General features: G+C 41.3%; 1 protein-coding gene across 2 annotated transcripts in view; it reads left to right on the forward strand.

Annotated features, from left to right (window-relative positions):
* The window catches only part of cdh4 (cadherin 4, type 1, R-cadherin (retinal)), a 198,150-nt gene that overhangs the window by 132,267 nt on the left and 46,552 nt on the right, over positions 1-19,331 (forward strand). For both annotated transcript variants that reach the window (XM_029277329.2, XM_029277330.2), the window contains exon 5: positions 2,095-2,277. In XM_029277329.2, the coding sequence (XP_029133162.1) occupies positions 2,095-2,277 (183 nt within the window). The remainder of the gene's footprint in view (positions 1-2,094; positions 2,278-19,331) is intronic.

Consider the following 19,331-nt stretch of genomic DNA (forward strand, 5'->3'; position numbering starts at 1 on the left):
CTTGCTCAAGGGCACCTCAGCGGTATTTAGGTAGTGACCTGGCACCTCTCCAGCAACCGGACAGACTTCCATACTTTGAATCGTACCAGGACTTGAATCGATGAACATCCGCTTCCCAACCCAAGTCCCTACAGACTGAGCTGCTGCTGCCCCCAAATTTTTGGCAACGAAGGAATGATGGGATTTTGCCCAATCAGATGCTTCCACATCCTTATTCTACGACCTGATGGGCTGCCTTCTTCTGCGGGCAGATTGGCATACAGAGAAACTGTTCTTTCATAGTGTGTTTGGTTTTTGACTCACTTTGACTCACTTGACTTAATCATGATAGCAGCACACTGGACATAAAGTAGGCGAGGACAAATGGTGCTGTAGTTCCATGTATTATGTTTTAATTGTCGTATGCACTGACTTATAATCAATGCTGATAATTCAACATCTTTTGCCAGAGAGAGCGGCTGTTTATCCTCATTTGCATGTTTGTTTGTTTTCGTACATCATTGTTTGTTTTCCCTGGTTTTTTGTTTGTTTCAAATGAGCATCTGCAAATATGCACACAGCCTCTGAAACGCAGACAGAGACTAATTCCAACGGCTGCCCGTGGAGGGGGCTGGCAGCACCCGGCCTCCCTCATGCCAATTGGTACCTGTGAGTGTTTTGGATGAGGGGAGCTGCAATGAGAGTTATCTTATCTGGGAAACACATCTGGTCCACTTGTTCCTCTATCTGTCCTCTAACCAGCCACCCGGTCACCCCTCCTCCCTTACGTCACTAAACCCTCAGCTCTGGCTTTCAGGAGGTCTGCACTGAGCTGCCTGTCCAATCCCCTGAGCTGTGAATGTGTGAAGAGTTTAAACAAAAGGATGAAAAATATACGCTGAGTTTACACAGGTGTGGCTTACAGGTGTATATTGATAGGAAGAACAGCTGGTCTGTGCTTGGCTCGGAAACCTGACTGTGGTGCTTTTCTGCACACGTGTCTCTCTGCCTGTATGACTGCGTAACGTGTGTGTTCCAGGTGGGATGAGCAGGAGGATTTCCACTGAGCTTCAGGTGACAGCAGCATGCTGCCAGCGAGTGTATGTGTGTGTTTGGTTTGTGTGTATGTTTGTACACAGAGCAAGAGACAACAATAGGATTAGGTGGATTACAGCAATACAACCATCTTACAAAGGAGGACACCATAGAGGATTGAGGGGGGCGGGTGGGGGGAATGCAGTCTTTTACACACCCTTATAACCCCTATTTCAGCAGCATGAGCATGAACACAATCTTGTTTCTGCAGATATAGCTGCAGGGGGTTGCACACTCCCATATATTCTGACATAGGAGTTTCTTGTGATGCTGTTTTCCTGCATGATGTTCATACTTAAAAACTAAGTTATATACAGAACAATAAGAGACAGGAATCCAAAAAGTCTACGTACTTTGTTTTCAGCATTGTTTTTAAGACAATATCTCTCCAGTGGTGGTTGACATTTCAAATTGCTTGTCTTTCAAGTGATTGCTGTGCAGCAAAACTGAAGGCCTGTTGCCTGGCTGTTTCTCTCCTCAGTTGCCTTCCTTATTACACTGCTATTTCATCAGTACCTGTTTTAACTGATGACAGGCTCCTGTCAGGCCAAGTGTTGCATTGTTTTCTTTCTTCAGCGGGAACCTAGAAGACAGAGACTGGCTGGTATAGTTTAATCTGCAGGAAAAATCTGTGCAGGGATGCAGACAGAGCAAAGCACCTCGGTGGCCAAGATCCAGCCTTGTTGCTTTTGAGTAGCTCTCTCTTTGGAGGGTTCAATAAGTTGGCAGCTAAAGTGTGTCTCGCCAAGGGCCTCATAAAATGTGATGCAGCAGCATTCAGAAAAATCTTGAAATATCCTCATCTTTACCCTTGTGTCATTCTCCCAAAAGTGGCTTTATAGAAAGAATGACACCCGATATTTTAGTTTCAATCTTAGCAAAGGGGAAAACGTGTCATTTTATAGCACTTTTGAGATTCATCTTCCAACCTGTCATGGAAAAATAGCGCTCTTCAAACGATAACATGCACAAGTTATTCAATGCTAGATGTGGCATGATATGATGTGGTTTTTTTTCCAGGTTGGCTTTGAGGAAATGCTGTCAAGAGTGTGGGAATCCCAACCCAGAGTTATCAAGTTTGCTCGAAAACATCAGAGGAGCTCGTCTGTCAATGGGCTGAGGCGTCAGAAGAGGGACTGGGTCATCCCACCTATCAATGTGCCTGAAAACTCCAGAGGACCCTTCCCTCACATGCTTGTCAGGGTGAGTGACAGTTTGTGTAATTCCAGCAAAAAGCTCTTATCTTTTTCTGATGCAGAAGATCTTTGGTGCACACCAAAACTTTTATATAACCTATCTTTGAAACGAAAGCTGTGATTGAAATAAAAAAAAAAGTTAGCAGACCAATATATTGTTTCTAAATGCATTCATACCAGACAAGAGTGAAAATTAGAGAATATATAGTTATACCTTTAAAATTCACCATGAGGCCAAGAGACTCAGAATTCTGGCATTTTCTATCAGACACAACCCAGCAGGCGAAAAGTGCTGCTCTTGTCTCCGATTTAAGTCATGATGCCAGATTATTTGTCTGCTGCGCCTCTGGGCACCGCACACGGGTAGAAAAAAGCTAAATCCTTGCCTGGAAAGCACACAAATACTCACTTCATGCTCAGTCTCAGAAGAATAGATCTGAGGATTACTCAGAAGTATTTTCTCTCAGTTGTGTTTCTACACCTGTTAATGCAGCTTCTAGACTATTATTCACATCGCAGCACTTCTCTGTGTAGATTACAGCACCCTGAAATTGATGATAATGACATTCATATTTTCGGAGCTCCCCAAACGCTCCTTTAACTGAGATAAATGTTTGGTATAGGAATGCTTGTGAAAGCAGGCAATTTGATTAAGTTACATTTTGGCAACAAACAAAGGAGTTTAACATCGTTTTATTGAATATATCATGATAGATGCTGATGATTTCAGATCATTTCATTATTTCAGAGGAGGCATCAATGTGCACTGCATTACAGTAAAGAGTAGTTGAGTATATGAGTATATAAGTTAAACATTAAACATACAGCATGTAAGCAATCTTTTCTTTACTTTAACAGTTGAGGGTTTTTTTAAAATAACTGTTTAAGATTCCTTAATTCCTTCGCTTTACTTTAATTGAATAGCCTTAATTCTAAGATAAGTAACAATAAACTTTGTAGGATGTGAAAAGACAGGTAACATAGGTTGAGAATGAAGACATCGAGCAAATGTTCCAGTCCCTTTTTATATGGAAGGTAACGGTCACATGATGCTAAATGTATTAGCCACTAAACCGAAAGGTGCAAAATGTATCAAATTAAGATTAGTGACAAGGAAAAATATGATATGCAGACACATTCTTGTGGAAGATGGAAAAAGTCATGCATGTACATAATTCTATTATTCAACATTTTACTCAAGTAAAATCAACGTATTGAAAAAGGGATACCGCTGTCAGCATCATTGATGTCTTAAAGGAAGAATGTGTGACATTTTAAACACAAATACAGCAGAAATCAAGTATATCCTATGTCAATAACTCTCAGAGTCAAGACTGTCAACAATGAGTGAGAAGCGCGAGTCCCATTGTCTCAATTTATCTAGAATTGAAGTGACGAGCTAACTAAAGTGTGCTAACGTTAGCCTGCTATCACAACTAGGCCCGCTGCAGGCAGGCAGCACGAGCCAGCGAAAATTTGGTCTGCCGCTTGCGTTTGACTCATTTGTGCCAACCTGAGTGGAGGGGGGTTGGAGGTGTGTCGCTGGAGGAGAGCCGAGGCTTCGGTCTGGCAGTGGTGTCACCAAACAGCAGTTTGTTATGGTTTCATGCTGATGCTCAAGGGCGACATACTGGATCAAATAGTCACACATTCTTCCTCTATTACAATCAGTACAAAAGCAAAATCAACAAAATTTTACCAAATTCTATTTGCACGGTCAACAATGAACAGGTTCACTATTTATAGCAGACCAATCCATATTAATCAAATGTGGGAAAGGTTGTGTTTCAGATGAAATGTTGTTTCTCTCATAGTAAAATATTGCGCTTAAAGACTCTTGAAATTATTTAACAAGGAAAATGCTAAAGCAGAATACAAGTGACGTTAAAAGAAAGATTTGTAATGCACCAGTGTAGACTAAATGATTCATTCTGAGTGAAACTGATGCACAACTTGAAAGAGTAATGTTGCATATTATGGTCTCTCATCTCCTTTTTCCGTTTCAAATGTTCTACCACAACACAAAGGAAGACGTGTAGAAAAAGGTTGTCAGTGGCCTCGAGTAGTCTTCTACAAAATTCCCAATCAATCAATTAATAAATCTATCTTTATTTGTATAGCACCAATTAATAACAAATGTTATCTCAAGACACTTTACATACTTGATGCCATGGTTGTTGTTGCTATGCATTATTTATACATCAAGAAATAAGAGAAATCCAAAGCTAATTCCCATGGAGGCATCACACCCAGAGCTGCTGCTCTAAACTCTCCCCACTCAATGCCTCTTATCAGACACCCAGACAGACATGCAGCTTTTGCTAGCATTTCTCTCTCTCACACACACACACACACACACACACACATACACACACTCTCAAACATACACACACAAAGTCTCTTACGCCCATTTGTACAGCGAGGCTTACACTCCCGGATTACGGAAATCGCCTTTCACCAACGTGTCGGCGAGAGGGCAGATTTTCCAGCAAAGCATGGAAACACTCACCCTCACACAAACACACACACATTGGGGCCGGGGGAATATCATGGGGGGCACCAAATTGTGCTGCCCTGCTGGAGACATGGACCCTCTTTTATCCCCCTTTCACACGTCACCTTTAGATGGTTGGATTAAACATCCAGGGCGTCCTTTGTGCGTGTGGCCATGTGAGTGCTCAGGTTTAGTGGGTTTGAGTGTGGATGTGTGTGGGTGTATTAGAGCCACCTCTCCACCTGTGTATTGGTGAACACAGTATAGGTGTGTCTCAGCCCTCAGTCATAGCCGAAAACAATGCATCATGGGGGATGTGACTCATGCTGTCCATTGCTCCATGAGGTGTCTGTCCCTGGCTCTCTCTCTCTCTCTGCAGAAGCACTCTACCTCCTGACAGACAGCTGACGGGGAGAACAGAGGGGGTTTCAGGCTTTACCAGACCAGTCTCAGAAGCATCTGAGAACAACCTTTAAAGCTCACTCACATGATTTTTAGGGCACGCCAAATCTCTTGTGCCATGCAAACTCTTTTTGAGTTTCTCACCTGTGTTTTTTTTTTTTCACTTGGCGTCTTCATGCATGTTCAAGAACAATTAACCCTAAAGTCTAATCACAACACACCCAAAGAGGTGTGAGGTGGAACTGACTACAAAACACATAGAGGTTAATTAAGCTCTATGGGATAAGTAAGAGAAGTAAAATCCCATGTAAGAAGCTAAACTCCTATTAATTGATATCCCACCACTGATTTTTATCAAAGCCCTCAAGTGAATGTGGTTGAATTCAACAAAACAAAAACAAAAAAGGCTCCCACAAACACACACAAAATACAACCACAAACACACATACCAATGATGAATAATAGCACCATCCCATACTGGACATTTTAACCCTGATGTGTGCGATCCAGTCATGAAGAACAACAAGAAGTGCAGCTCTGAGGCCGTTGATTTACTGTTGTGCGCAAATGGAAAAAGCTTCGGCTGTCAGATGATTTGACATGACAGATGTAAGTGCAGTGGAAATAGAGAGGTTGAGAATCAGCTTGAGTTAAATGGATACTGGGGTACATGGTGAGAGATACTCCTTTTGAGGAACTGAAAGCAGTGAAGGCAGGAGGTGGAAAAGAGAGAACGGGGGGCACAGGCTGAGATTTAAAAAAGAAAAAAAGTAGAAAAAAAATAGAAAGTCTTTGGAGAGCGCTGTAAATCTGCAGGGTGAGGGAGGCCAACATTAGTTTCAGGCCATTTGTGGCATTCTCATCTCAACCGTCTCCTGCAGCACCTACACTGGGGCCAATGAGGCAAAACTGATGGAAAGCAGTCTGAATGTGGGAGAGAAAAGACTCTGCTTTCATTTAAGCAGGCCTCAAACACAGGCTCCCTCACTGACCCACGCTTAGGACAGTGAAAGGAACAATATGAGCTGGAAATAATTGAGCACATTGTGGATGGTTGTTTTAATATTATGTGATTCTGCAGCCGAGGGAAAGACTAAGAGAAATGTCTGCGTTAGCTGTTTCTTTTTCTCACTCTGCGTGACTCTGTGCCCTTTCCAAGCAGCTTAATGAAATGTATAATACACAGACTTTATCATACATTACCATTGTAGGATAAATGATGGTCTTAAGGTGAAGAGGTGAACGGGCATATTAGAGTGCATCTCAGTCTGATTTGGTTTACCTCATTATTTTGAATAGCCCATTATGCTAGTGCTCATGGGTAATATAATATGGCAAAGTGTGAATTTGAATGTATCATATTCAGAATGACTCGGGGCGCCTCGTTTAGATGGATTTTATCAAAAGCAAACAGAAGCGCACAAACAAAAACAACTGTTGAAGTTAGCCTTTCATTGGAGATAACTTTCCACACTTTGGCAGAAGATAACTTAAAGCTCTCTTTGGAAGGAGAAGAGATATGTGGCTTTTTTTTGCTTTTCTAATTTGGTTCACGAGGCCAAGCAGCTAAAATACTTGTGATATGATCTAAGTGTTTGTGGAAGCAGGTTAGCTCAGTGGCATTGTAATGTCTGTACCGCTGTTTGCTCAGTCCCCAGAATGAAAACACAGTGGTTTATTTACAACCTCATATTGCACCGTGTATTTCATTACAGCTGGTAATGAGCTGGTAATATGCTTTTGGATACGCTTGTTTTGTCTGCTTTTTTATTGCATCTCTCGTGCACTCAGACACATTGTGCCGACTGTGTCTGCATTGTGCATGTGTACATTGTGTGTGTGTGTGCGTTTACACCAACTTAATGGTACAAAAGGTAGGCAAATTGAATTATTTAAGCCCAGCTTTATCTTCATTTTACACTTAACATAGTTCTTTCAGAATTACTTTCATGTGTGGGGGACATAATGTGGAATGAACAACAGCAAAATAAACTCCTACTCAATCATCGTTCCTTAGAGGTTGTTTTCTAGACTTAAGAATGGAAAAACAACTCCCTCTAAATGTTTTTCTGTGTGGTGCAATCAGTCATTTGGCAGGAAGTGGTAACTCATTCATCAGTTTGAGCTCTTTCTTTTAAAGAACTTTAATTGTTTTTTGTTACTTTAGTTTGAAACAGTACATTTAAACTGTTAAGGCTGTCTATCAAACTCTAACAGGAGCTGTCAGTGTACACGCAGGACTATATCCAGTAAGAGAAAATGTAGATATTAGTAAACTGTGACTTTATTATTTGACTCATGACATATCTGTGTTTTTGGTCAAACGTTAACAAGTAAAAAATCTCACACCATGAGTCCTCTGACTCAAACAGAAAAGCTGTGTGGTTTAATTGGATTCATGCTCTTTAAATGCTGCTGTGTTTTGATCTGAAGGTGTCAGAGTGTCTCTGTACTACTAGCAGACAACGGTTGTGACACATTCTTTGAGTGTGCATATCTATGTGCAGTCTAAAAAATGTTAAAAGAGATTATTTGTGCAAATGGGAGGTGAACATCTGCCAAAACTCATTTCCACCTGCAATTGACATCAGGTAAAGATTTTATTTTAATTCACCACAACCTTTAGCCATAAAATATCAACTATAATTCCTCCAGGGTTTCTTAGAAACTATTGTACATACCAATAGTTCCAACAAGCTTTGGTACACACAATAAGCTTCTCATCATAACTCTCGTCTCATACACTCATCTTCATTTCTTTAAGTCAGCAGCGTCTGTCTGTGATCGAGGTTCACATGGAGTTTAGCTCTCAGCTTCAAGCAGCAGACAGAGTTTGTCTCGTCTGGTTTGATTCAGGTCTCCCCTCTCTCTCCCTCAAACACCGTCTTCAGAGACGTCCCACAATCCAGGAGCTCCAGAACAGCAAGGTTGTTAAAGGTCCCACGGAATAAAGTCCCCTTTAATCTTGTTTCACATGTTTTACTTTTCCATTATGGAGAACTGTCTAACCCGCCTCAATCAGACAAACCTGACTCCGTAGTCAGAGTAATTTGGTGGATAAAGTCCCTTTGCTGACAAATCTGACAACTTTACTCTACGTCATTGTTCAAGACAAGACTTATTCGGGGCGCAGGTAGCCTTGTGGTTAGTTCTAGCGCCCTATGTACAGACCCTATAGTCCTACAAACAGACGGGCGGGTTTGAATCCAAACTGTGGCCCATTTCCACATGTCATTCCTCACTCTCGCTCTCCTGGATATCTGACTCTATCCACTGTCCTTTCTCTATATAAAGGCTTAAAAAGCCCACAAAGTAAACCTTTAAAAAGTGACTTACTGCCAATTTCGACTAAAGGGCCTTTCAGATGGGACGCGGTGGGCGCTGCACACCCGTCAAACTTGTTCATTGTCTATTGTCTACAGAGCACTGTGCCCAAGTTAAAACATATTTGACTTGGGCACAGCAATCTGTGACGTCGACTCCGCGCGTCCAATAGGAGAGAACATCAGATCACAAAAAACGGTGTCCCACTTTTACAGACCTAACGTGACATTGGAGATAAATATCTAGTTTGGAAAGAACTGTCCAATAGTTTGGCTGCATCAAGTGTGTTTAAAACAGCAGCATAAATGTGTGTCGTACTTGTGGAGCAGTCGTTATAGAGCTGCAGATCCTGGACAAGCCTAAACTCTCCAAATTCATGTTGTGCCCTGATGATTTCATGAACACACCTTCTTCTTCTGTGCTGCTCGTCTCCGCCTCCTCAGCAGTAGAAAGATCAGAGCTTTCTAATTAATAATGGACAGATAGAAACATACTGGGCATCCAAAATGTTGCTATTTTTCCGACTATTGTTTTGGTCGCCTAGCTGCGGGTGGCGTTGCTTTTTGGTAGTGTGCGCTCCCCTTCTGCTCTGCGTTCTACTCCGCAGCTGGCTCAGCATGCACTGCGTCCTATCTGAATGGCCCTTAAGACGCTATTGGCTGCCACTCTAGTCAATTCATTTATTTCCATCAAGCATGGTAGTCCGTCTCTGGCCTGTGTCAGCAGCGCCACTTTGCTCTGCGCTGCCTGGACAGAAGAGATGACCCGGACAGGAAGTCAAGACAAGGAAACGCACAGAGCATCAGCTCTATTTCAAAACAAAACACAATATAGAGACTCCTGATCGCATGTTCCATTATTTAAAAAATTGCATGTGACACACTGAAGAAGAGCATCTGATGGAATAATTGCCGTGTGGCAATTAAAATACAATTTTGGAGTGCTGTCCTAATTGTTTTTCTTGTTTGAACATTTTTCGGGATTCGGCACCCAGTTGTTTTACGTTGAATGGGAGTTGAGCGTGTTTTTTCTACCATCATTTTCATCGACATTACTTCAAAACAGGAACCCAATGAACAGCAAATCATCCGTAGAAAGACAAAGAAACATGTGTTTTCACATTTGTCTCTTTATTCCTGTGTGATCTTGTGAACCCGTGAGTACAGCTGGTTATCGCTGTGCCCACGCTCCAGAAACAGGCCCAGCGGTTTCAGGAAGAGTTATTAGTGTGTTCATGTTTTCACCCATTCCCCAATTAAGTGAGTGGAGATACTTAGATAGTCACATGATTCTTCACATTGTTTCTGTGCTCAGCATTCAAGCCTTCAGATTCTAACTTGTAGTTAGGTGTTTACAGGATGTAAATAGAAACAGATTTCAACATTACTTAAAATCTGCATTTAGTGACAGTCTATTGGGCATCCTTTACAACAATATGCAAAAACAGCCATTGATACATGAAGGTTAAGAAACCCTTCATGATAGTTCATTTCAGATAGATAACATTAATGGGTCAGTAAATGTTTGGAGCTTGTAGCTCTGCCTGCAAGTAGTAAAATCAAAATCTAACCCTCAGCTTTTAAAATACATCAATTATACTGAATTCATGAACCTGGAATTATGAGGGGCATTCACAAAAGTGTTTTAAAATCCGTAAAAGTTACACATGCTGCAAAGTTAGTTAGAGTTTAATGGGATGTAATGGAGTGCAAATATATTCAGATATTATACACACACAATGTAAGGTACCAGGTGTAGTTCATAAATTAGCCCTAGGCCTTAGCTGTTAATGGAGGTGGAGGACGGTGCAGTTTTACAAACTTCGCCTTGTGAGATTTTTCCTAGAAACACAGGGTATGTGTGTATCTGTGTATTAGTGTGTCACTGTGTATTAGTGTGTACTGTAGTGCCTGTGAGTGTTGTCATTCTCAGCATCCCCAGTTGGACAATTAGAAGGTGACAGTCCCATTAGAAACCACACAGCACTACAAAGGCTGAGTGCTGTTGTGAGTGACACAGAGCTCTGTCTCTCACTAAATAACTGTCATTCTGCCCTCGTCCACTCTGACCCCTCTGGCTGCCTCCCTCTGAGCCACTCACACTCCCCTCTGGACTCTCATTGGCAGCCTTCGCAGCTCCCTGAGCCAAGCACGGCCCTCCTTTCAAGCCTGGCCTCCAACTGATTGGTTGGACCCCGTTAGCCCTAGGCATGCCAGAAGGGCTTTCAACTGGCCACAGGGTGCTGCTGATTGGCCGGGCTTTCAGGGTCGTGTGTCCCCTCTGGGAGCTTGTGGAAGCAGGTTGGGTTGAGGGATTCAATTTGACAATAGCAGTAAGTGATGATGGGAAGAGCAAGAGCAGTAGGAACCCCCACCCCTGCCCCCAACTCTATATTTTATATCTCTCTCTCTAATGCAGCTGTCTTTCCCTTTGGTCAGCCTTCAACAACCAGCCATGCCTTCACTGTAACAGTCTTTTTGATTATTTTTGTACATATACAATAACTTGCCTACCATCCTTGTGTTAGGAGGTTTTGGTTAAAGCAGGAGAATGTAATGAGCTGTGACTCTCTGGGGGTCCACAGCCCAATCAGGGTCAGTTAGACACAATCGTCAGCCTCTACCTCCTCTATTCGACTATGGGAATGTGGCTCTCTTTATTTAGCCAGACAGAATGGTTGTATGTGCTCTATTCTTTTCCCCTCGCCTGGAATCAGGGGAATTAATGCCATTGTTAATGCAGAGAGACCGCCGGTACATTTCAACAGGATTCTCGCCTCTCACAGAGCTCATCTAAATTGCCTGGCTAATGCTGTAATTGGTTTTGTGAGTCACTTCTTAACTTCCATTAATATTTGTTCTCCCTCTAATTGCCCTCTTTTTCCAATCCTACATTTTTTCCCCTCCGTCTGGTTAATGGTCTGAGGTGGGGGCAGTGATGTGCGTGTAAGTGTACACGCCTGAGAGAGCATCTCTATTTTTTAACAGACACAAAATGTTAGATCTGAGGGACTATTTTGTCTCGTCCACGTATCAATAAATGACAAGCAAGATTTAGTCTTGGGGTATATGAGTTGAAGAAAAAGACATCAGAGCAGTCACGGTCACAATTTAAGAAACAACCTCCAGCTATCAGCGATTATTATGAGCTGAGGATAAGAAAAAACATTCCACCAAAGACTTGATATCTATTTTTAAAAGCACAAAACTCTTTCATGTGAAGGTTATTTATTGGATATGCTGCTAGCATTCAGGATTCTTCCTCCCGTTCATTAAAAGACACATTACTTCACAATGCCTCTGCTGTCTCTGATGCCTTTTTTTTTCTCAGCTTCTGCCCTCTTTTCATCCTCACCTATAACTGAATAGTCTTTTCCTTTTAAAAAAAAATCCCATTAAAAAGCTCTTCAGGATGCAGAAAAACACGGACTCCAAAAAGGTTTTCAACTGTGTTTCCTTTAATTTTCAAGAAAAAAAAGTCTTACTGTATTATCTTTAAAACCAAATCCACCTCACAGAAACATCACCTCAGGATAACCTAGGATTTCAAAAGATTTAATTCAATTGACCGTGTTGAAAAGTGGAATGGCTGAATAACAATCAGCACAAGAGAAGACAAACCTTCCTCAGGTGGAGACTCTTTTGTTTGATGGTATTGATGGGGCTCCCGCTGATTCCATAGTTGCTGGGAGGGATGGGAGGAGGGATGGGAGGAGGAGAGAGAGTCAGATGGAGAGACATACTGATATGATAGAGTACAGAAGAAAGAGTTGGAGAGCACAACAAAAGAAAATAAAAAAAATATGTATTTCTGAGCTGCACAAGGCCTGATTCATTTCCCATTAAGTTTCTGATCCATTATGGATTAACACGCCGGCATGCCAAGGTCCTGACACCGCTGCTCTTTATGAGTTTCAGGAATAACTGTGTGAGACGCTACCTGTCAGTGACTTTCACTTGAGAGATATTAAACCTGAGCTCTCGGCAGCTTCTCCCTCACAGACCTTGTGACTATTTTTTAAAAGCCTCCACGCCGTTCCCTTCATATGATGCCACTAAACTGACAGGTCTCACCGTCTTTATCGCCACACTCTACCACAAAAAACTTTATGTCCCACCTTTTCCATCATTGGAAATGTGTTTCCATTTTGTCATCCCATCTCTCTCTTCTTTTTTTCTTTCATCCTCTGCTTCTCTATTTCCTTCTCCGTCATTTTGCTGGATGTTTGTGTGCATGGCCTATCAGACTGTTTGAATTCCTCTTCCCCATCAAAAGCAGGGCACATCTGCTTTGAAGAGTGACAAGCACACAGCAGGAGGGATCAAAGCAATGCAAAACTGAAATTTAAGAGGAAGTTAAAAAGCATGTAGTTTTGCCCTCTCCCTCATGTTCAACAAAGAGAAAACAGATACTGTATAACAGCAGGGAAGGATGAGACGTTATCAAACGGTGCGATTTTCAAGGATGCCTGTGTAGTGTGCAGAAGCGCAGATGCTTTTGATAATGCTGTTTAACGAAGCAATCCAGCCATTTACAGTTGCTCATGTTAGACGGCATTCCAGCATCCCCAGGAGGACAAAGGTTGGTAGTCACATCTGAATATTTAAACAAGAAAGTTTAACATTGGTGACCCTAAAGTCAGACGGCTCAAGATAGGAAAATCAATAGTCTATTTCAGCGTGACAGCACAATTTTCTTTCTTTAGAACTACTCACTAAGGTGCCAGGCCTGCTATAAATCTGCTATGGAAACATACAAAATAATGAAAGCATATTTTTAAGCTATCTTACATCTTGCCAGCAAGTCCCCGAGTTGACAGGCAGTGGTGTAAAAAAAAAGAGCAGTAAAGCAAATAGAAATTATAAATATGAGCTTCAGTCTGTAATTACTGGAAATTCACACACCACTTGAGGGAAATTTGAGTTATTTAAGGGGGAAGAGAAAAGCATCAGAGAGAAAATTAGATTTACTTCCTCTTAAGTCCTGTTGAAAAATGTCAAAAACCCAAATCCACATAATCAATCAACCATCTGGTGCTCAAACAGAACACCTCAAACTAATCCAGACTCTGAGAACTTTCCATCTTTAACTCAACTTCTTTAATGAGAATCAGAATAGTCCTTTCTTTTTACCACCTAATATCCACATTTAATATGTTGTGTGTGCTTGTGGGTACATAGCCTAAAAGCAGACTAGGCTTGCAAGTATATGAGGCATCCAGTCAATAAGAAGTTTCTATTAAAGGCATCCAGATATTTGCCACACGCTGCCTTAATTATGGTTGACAGCTACAACAGCTAAGGCGTGACTGAGAGGGCGCCAGAAGGGATCTGTGATATCCTGTCTGTGCCCAGAGTGTTTGGCATGACCTCTTCCCCATACACCTCAGCATGGAAATGCCTTCAATTTGACTTTACTGCTGTTATCTGCTGCACAATAACAATCATCCACAGTATCATATTTAGATCTTTTATGCCAAACTGTAAGAACTGCTGTGTTGAAGATGTTTTCCATACGTGGTTGCTGGCACCATCACTGACTTTCTCAACCAAAATATAAATAGCTGACTTCATCCTGCTTGTCACACTTATTTACTTTATATCACATTATTGCGTATTAAAAATGTCTTTGTGGGCTTAAAAGTAACACGGGAAAACAGGGCACTAGCACAGAGATTAAAAACAATAAACTAGATTTAAGATCGATTTTCTTTTTAAGATCGACAAGTTGTACAAGACACACTTTTCAAATTGAAGAAATCTTTCTATGTTTTTTACACATTATGCACACTGTCTGTCATCACAGATCATGTGAACTTTGAACTCAGCACTTCAATTTTTAAGTTTCAAGAAACATGGACACGTCAAAACAACATACCATGGGGTAATCTGTAAGGCTGGGAATCTTTGGGTGTCTCACTATTCGATTCGATTTTGAATCTTGGGATCATGATTCGATTCAGAATCGATTCTCGATTCATTGATCCATGGATTCAAAGTCTATTTTTGAATAAGTGCATGCTTCTGGATCTACTCCAGTCATCTGTGTGGCTTGCTGAATTTCTTGTTGCTCTATTTGGCATTCTACTGAGTTAAAGAGCATCAATTTTGTTATGAATCGATTTTAAATCTTAGAAGAGAAGAATCTCGATTTTTACAGAAATCAATTTTTTCCCACTTCTAGTTATCAGCGCCAGAATCCTGAATAAGTTTCACTATAAAACATTACAAATGAGAATTTGACATGATTCATAAACTACGTAAAGGTCGATGTGGGACCTTATTATCTACATATGCTGGTCTGCTTAAATGTGTGTGTATTTATCAATTAAGTGTGTCTTTAGGATGTTGGACTACTAGCAAACACAGTGGGAGAAAACTCAATGAACAATTATGACGTAAGCAGCATATTCAGATGGGAGGCTCTCACTGCTCGCCCTTTTTTATGCTCCCTGTGATATTTCTGCTAATTTCTGAGAAATAATAAACGTGAAACGATTTTCAGAAAGGCCATGCTGCTTGTCTATACTGTTTTTCTGAGTCTGAGTTTCGACGGTGAAGTAGTTAGAGAACAGTATGCTTGACCCACAGTGAGAATGGGAACAAAGACCCAGTCTCAGGTAGGATATCTCATTGAAGTCATTCACTTTTGTTTTGTAACTGATACAATATGCCTTTTTTAAGTACATGTACAACATGAAATATTTGGCCACATTATAAAACTAGTCAGCAGTTGCATCACAATCTACCGGTATTGATTAAACTTGTCATGAAACTTCAAGATTATCCAGATTTTTGGAAAACAAATTATTCAAAACACATATTCAACTTTGACCCACAGCTGAAGACTTCTTCACCCTATCGGGTAGTTGATTAGTTGATAAAGTGGTCATCAGTTGCAGCAGCATGCAGCTTCACCCTCTTGAACATAGAAGAGGTGAGTGTTTGTACATTTATAGGTCGCTCTTTCTGTGTTGGTGTTGAGTGATGCTTTGGCATCCTGGTGTGGCTCTTGAGGCTGCGTAAACTGTGGGGGGTGTTTGATGTGCCCTAAAGCCAAAGTGAGGTGGCCGGGCCCATAAAGAGCCTTACAATAAAGAGAGAACGGTGTGTGTGTGTATGTGTGAAGCAAAATGACTACAATGCTGGCCTGAACCATTAAGCGTGGATGAGACATAAAAGAGGCTATCAAAGAGTGTAAACCACAGATTCCCATTATTGTGTGACATTAGCCCATAGCACACAGTAACCCTTAATGATCCCATAGGTGCCTGCAGCACACTGTCCTTTAATGACTTCCTGGTTGAATGATTGTTGGTTCCTGGAAGCAAAGTCCAGAGAACTGTAGCTCCACACATGCTATCTATTTTGCAGCACTAACAGACATTATTCAGAAATAAAAATAAATGGATGTTAGCCGAGAAATATCAAATCAACACCGCTTAGTGTCCGTTTATGTAGGAATCAAACTATTTATGCAGATAAGGTGATCAAACAGGGTCGGATCAATTAAAGTAGATTTGGACAAACTGAAGCTTCATAATGCGCTAATTAGACAGCCAGCCTCTACGCTCAATAAATGTAAATTAATTCCTTTCCCTTCCGTCCTCTCTGTCTGTTTGTGTGCCTTGCGTCACCCCGAGGAGTTAAACAGAACACTAATTCTTTATCTAATTTCCCCACAACTCCCCATTGGTTTCTCTCCCTGTGTCTCTCTCTGCCTCGCTCTCTCTCCATCTTTCTTCTCACGCTGATAGCTTGTCCCACAGGACCCCAGCAGTTGTCAGTAATCAAGGAAATCACTCTCAAAGAGCTACAAATAGGTCACTTATCTGATGTCTGGTCTGATCTGACAGACACAGACAGCCAGTTAAGTCCCATGCATCTGCCTTGCTCTGCCATTTCTAGTGTGATTAGTTGCCATTCTGTCTGCCAGAAGGTACTGAAGTAAGAGAGAGAATGAAAGATAGCAGAGGATGGATAGAGAGGGAGGGAGAGAGAGAGAAACCCCAGCTTTCATCATTAGCATTCAATTCAAATGGCTCAATTGAGCAGTTGTCACTCATGGGATTCCCAGGACTCCGAGAATCCTTGCTTCTTCATTTATTCAATTTATTGATATAAAGACTCTTCATTAAGAGACACCGACAAAAGTGACATCTCGTCTCAGGTGGCCTCAACGTGGAATATTTAGCAGGCAGGGACACACAGGCCACCTGACGTGTAAGGGCCCCTTTGTTTCCTCATGGGGCTATTACAAGTATATAAGTGCCAACTACACACGGTGAGCTTTGAAGTTCCAGTGAGGAGACAGATTGCACACAAACACACACACACACACACACACACACACACACACTCAGACACACAGCAGTGCACACACCCACATGCAGAGGCGCGGAGCCATGGCCGGTGAATTATTGAACTGAGCTGGTCCTCTTGATCCACTCTTTGGTGTGCACACAGAAAATCTCATACCTGTCCAACACTTCCCTACACACACATATATGGCAACAGTTGTTTTTTTTTGTCTTACATGTTCCTGCAGCTGGATAAGATGTTTTATGATATGCCTCAGTTCACTTTTGGACGGTGAAGCGGTTAAGTGTTTGTCTGCTTCAATGATTAGACAGAGGGATTCTCAGGCATGTTCTCATTAGTGAAATGCATAATCCGTCTGTTCTGCTCCACATTATCCATGTGTTATTCAAATGGATAACACTGATGATGATGACGAGGGTGACTGATTATATTATATTTTTATTTATGCCTTGATTTTGTCCTGCTTTGATTGGCATGTGGTGAGTGTCCTGAATAATACATGTAATTTATCTTACAGTATCATTGTCATGCTACAGTGATTACATTACTGATTGATAAGAGCGTACAATGCTGTACATTACACCTGCAGGGTTCACATATGGATCATGTGTGAAGCAGCTCAGGAAATGAAAATTGCCGCTGTGAAAGCTCGCTGCTGAGTGCTACAGCGTTTGTGTGGGAGGATCACGTTGGAAATTAAGAGAGAGGGTATCATGTTCAAACAGAGAGATGTTTTATGCAGAAGCCGCCGTCACTGCTGAACGGATGAAGTAATTTCATTTTCATGCATGATCTGCAGCCCCACAGACCAGGAAAATTGCAGAGGAGGGAAAGAGAAAGATAGAGAGGAAAAAAGAGCCAAGCCTTCCTTTTACTCCATTTGACTCTGTGATTATTCTCTCAGACTTGTAACCATAGTGATGGTTCAGTCCCAATGGAAAAGGAGTCAAAACAGCGTTAGTTCAGAAACAGAGGGCGAGGTTAGAGGAAAGATGGAGATATTTGCCACTTGAAGGTGGATCATAAATACATGGAATCTCTTTATAGTACAGGGTTTAAGTAGTCATTGGCCATTGTAATTTTTTTAATGATTCCTGTCAATTTGAAGAAGAACACTGGGATCAGATGAGTACATGAAAGGGTTATATTATAGTTATTTTTAGACAAGGACTAACAGCCTTTAATGCCCCAAAAGGTAAATATGCACCATTGTGGTTGTGAGCTGAGTTTGTATAAAAGATATGAATCAAGTTCAGTTTTTTTTCTTATAAAACCCTCTTTGATAGCACATTAAGTAGGAGTTTACATCTCAAGCGCTTTACTTTTTTTGCAGATGACACCATCATCATCTTTAGATTTCTGCATTGATTAGGGTTATAGGTAAAATATGATATTTAAGCAATAATATTGTTTTTTTTCTTTTAACCTAAATACTCCCCATTGGGTATGAAATTCTTTTTTAGTGACATTAAGGTTGTGAGTGAGCCCATTGAACTTAACTGTAATGTCGGGCTGGGTATAGCTACACCGGGACCTGCTCACAGTCGGGATGCTAGAAAGAAAGACAGCATGTGACCCCCAAAAGTAACCTGTTAGCAAACGTTTCTCAATTAGCTCCAAAAGCTGATCCAAGCGAGGCAGAGGCGGTGAATGTTAGCCAGGGGGCCAACGCCAACGCTAACGCTACTGAGCCAACACGTATTTGATGATATTATATAATGTCATCTGTTGAGGGCCCACTTACTTGGCCTTTCAGGGGCTCAGACATTTCTGTTGGCAGGCCTGTCAGTGAGCATGTATGCCTATATGAACACTCCATACCTCTGCAAATCAATTGATAAATGTTTACAAAATGTCACAAAGTATCTTTAAATATCGTGCGGTTAGTACTTAGATATCAAGAGAGGAAGGCTCTGATGTGACAGCCTGACTAGTACACCTACTTATTATTGGTATCACTTCCAGACCATCCATTTGAGTTACATCATATTAATGTTGCTGCACTATCTGGTGAGACAGTAGTACCCAAAGAGCCCATTGAAAATCGATAGAACGGGGAGACATGCTACAATCTCATCTCCCTTTGTCTTCTTTAAGTCAGGAAGGTGCAGAGCAAGAGTATTGATATTTTTTTATTGCTGTGGCAGAGGAGCCGCTCTCACTGAAACTTGTTCAAGGTAAAATATCTCTTTCTTTAAATGTCATAGTTTGAATTGTGTCTGAAAGACAAACAGAGGTATAAAGAGTGGAACAGGTACATTGAGGAATCAGGGTCCAGTCAGATTTAGATGACAATAATGGCTTAAATCATTTCCATGTCATTTAGCCAGCCGTCACAATTACATTCATGGCTGGCACTGAGGCTCTTTAACACTTGTACGAGTTCAAGGTTCATTGGACAGCCAGCATAAAGTCATCAGGTCAGAGAAAATCTAGAAACATCCAATCCATTCCAAATTCTGCTAATTTTTCAGCTGTCTTTTTCGGCTTCAGGCTCTATGTTCTCAAAAGAAAGCTTTC

The sequence above is a fragment of the Labrus bergylta genome, chromosome 5 (assembly GCF_963930695.1).
Source record: "Labrus bergylta chromosome 5, fLabBer1.1, whole genome shotgun sequence".
Lineage (NCBI taxonomy): Eukaryota > Metazoa > Chordata > Actinopteri > Labriformes > Labridae > Labrus > Labrus bergylta.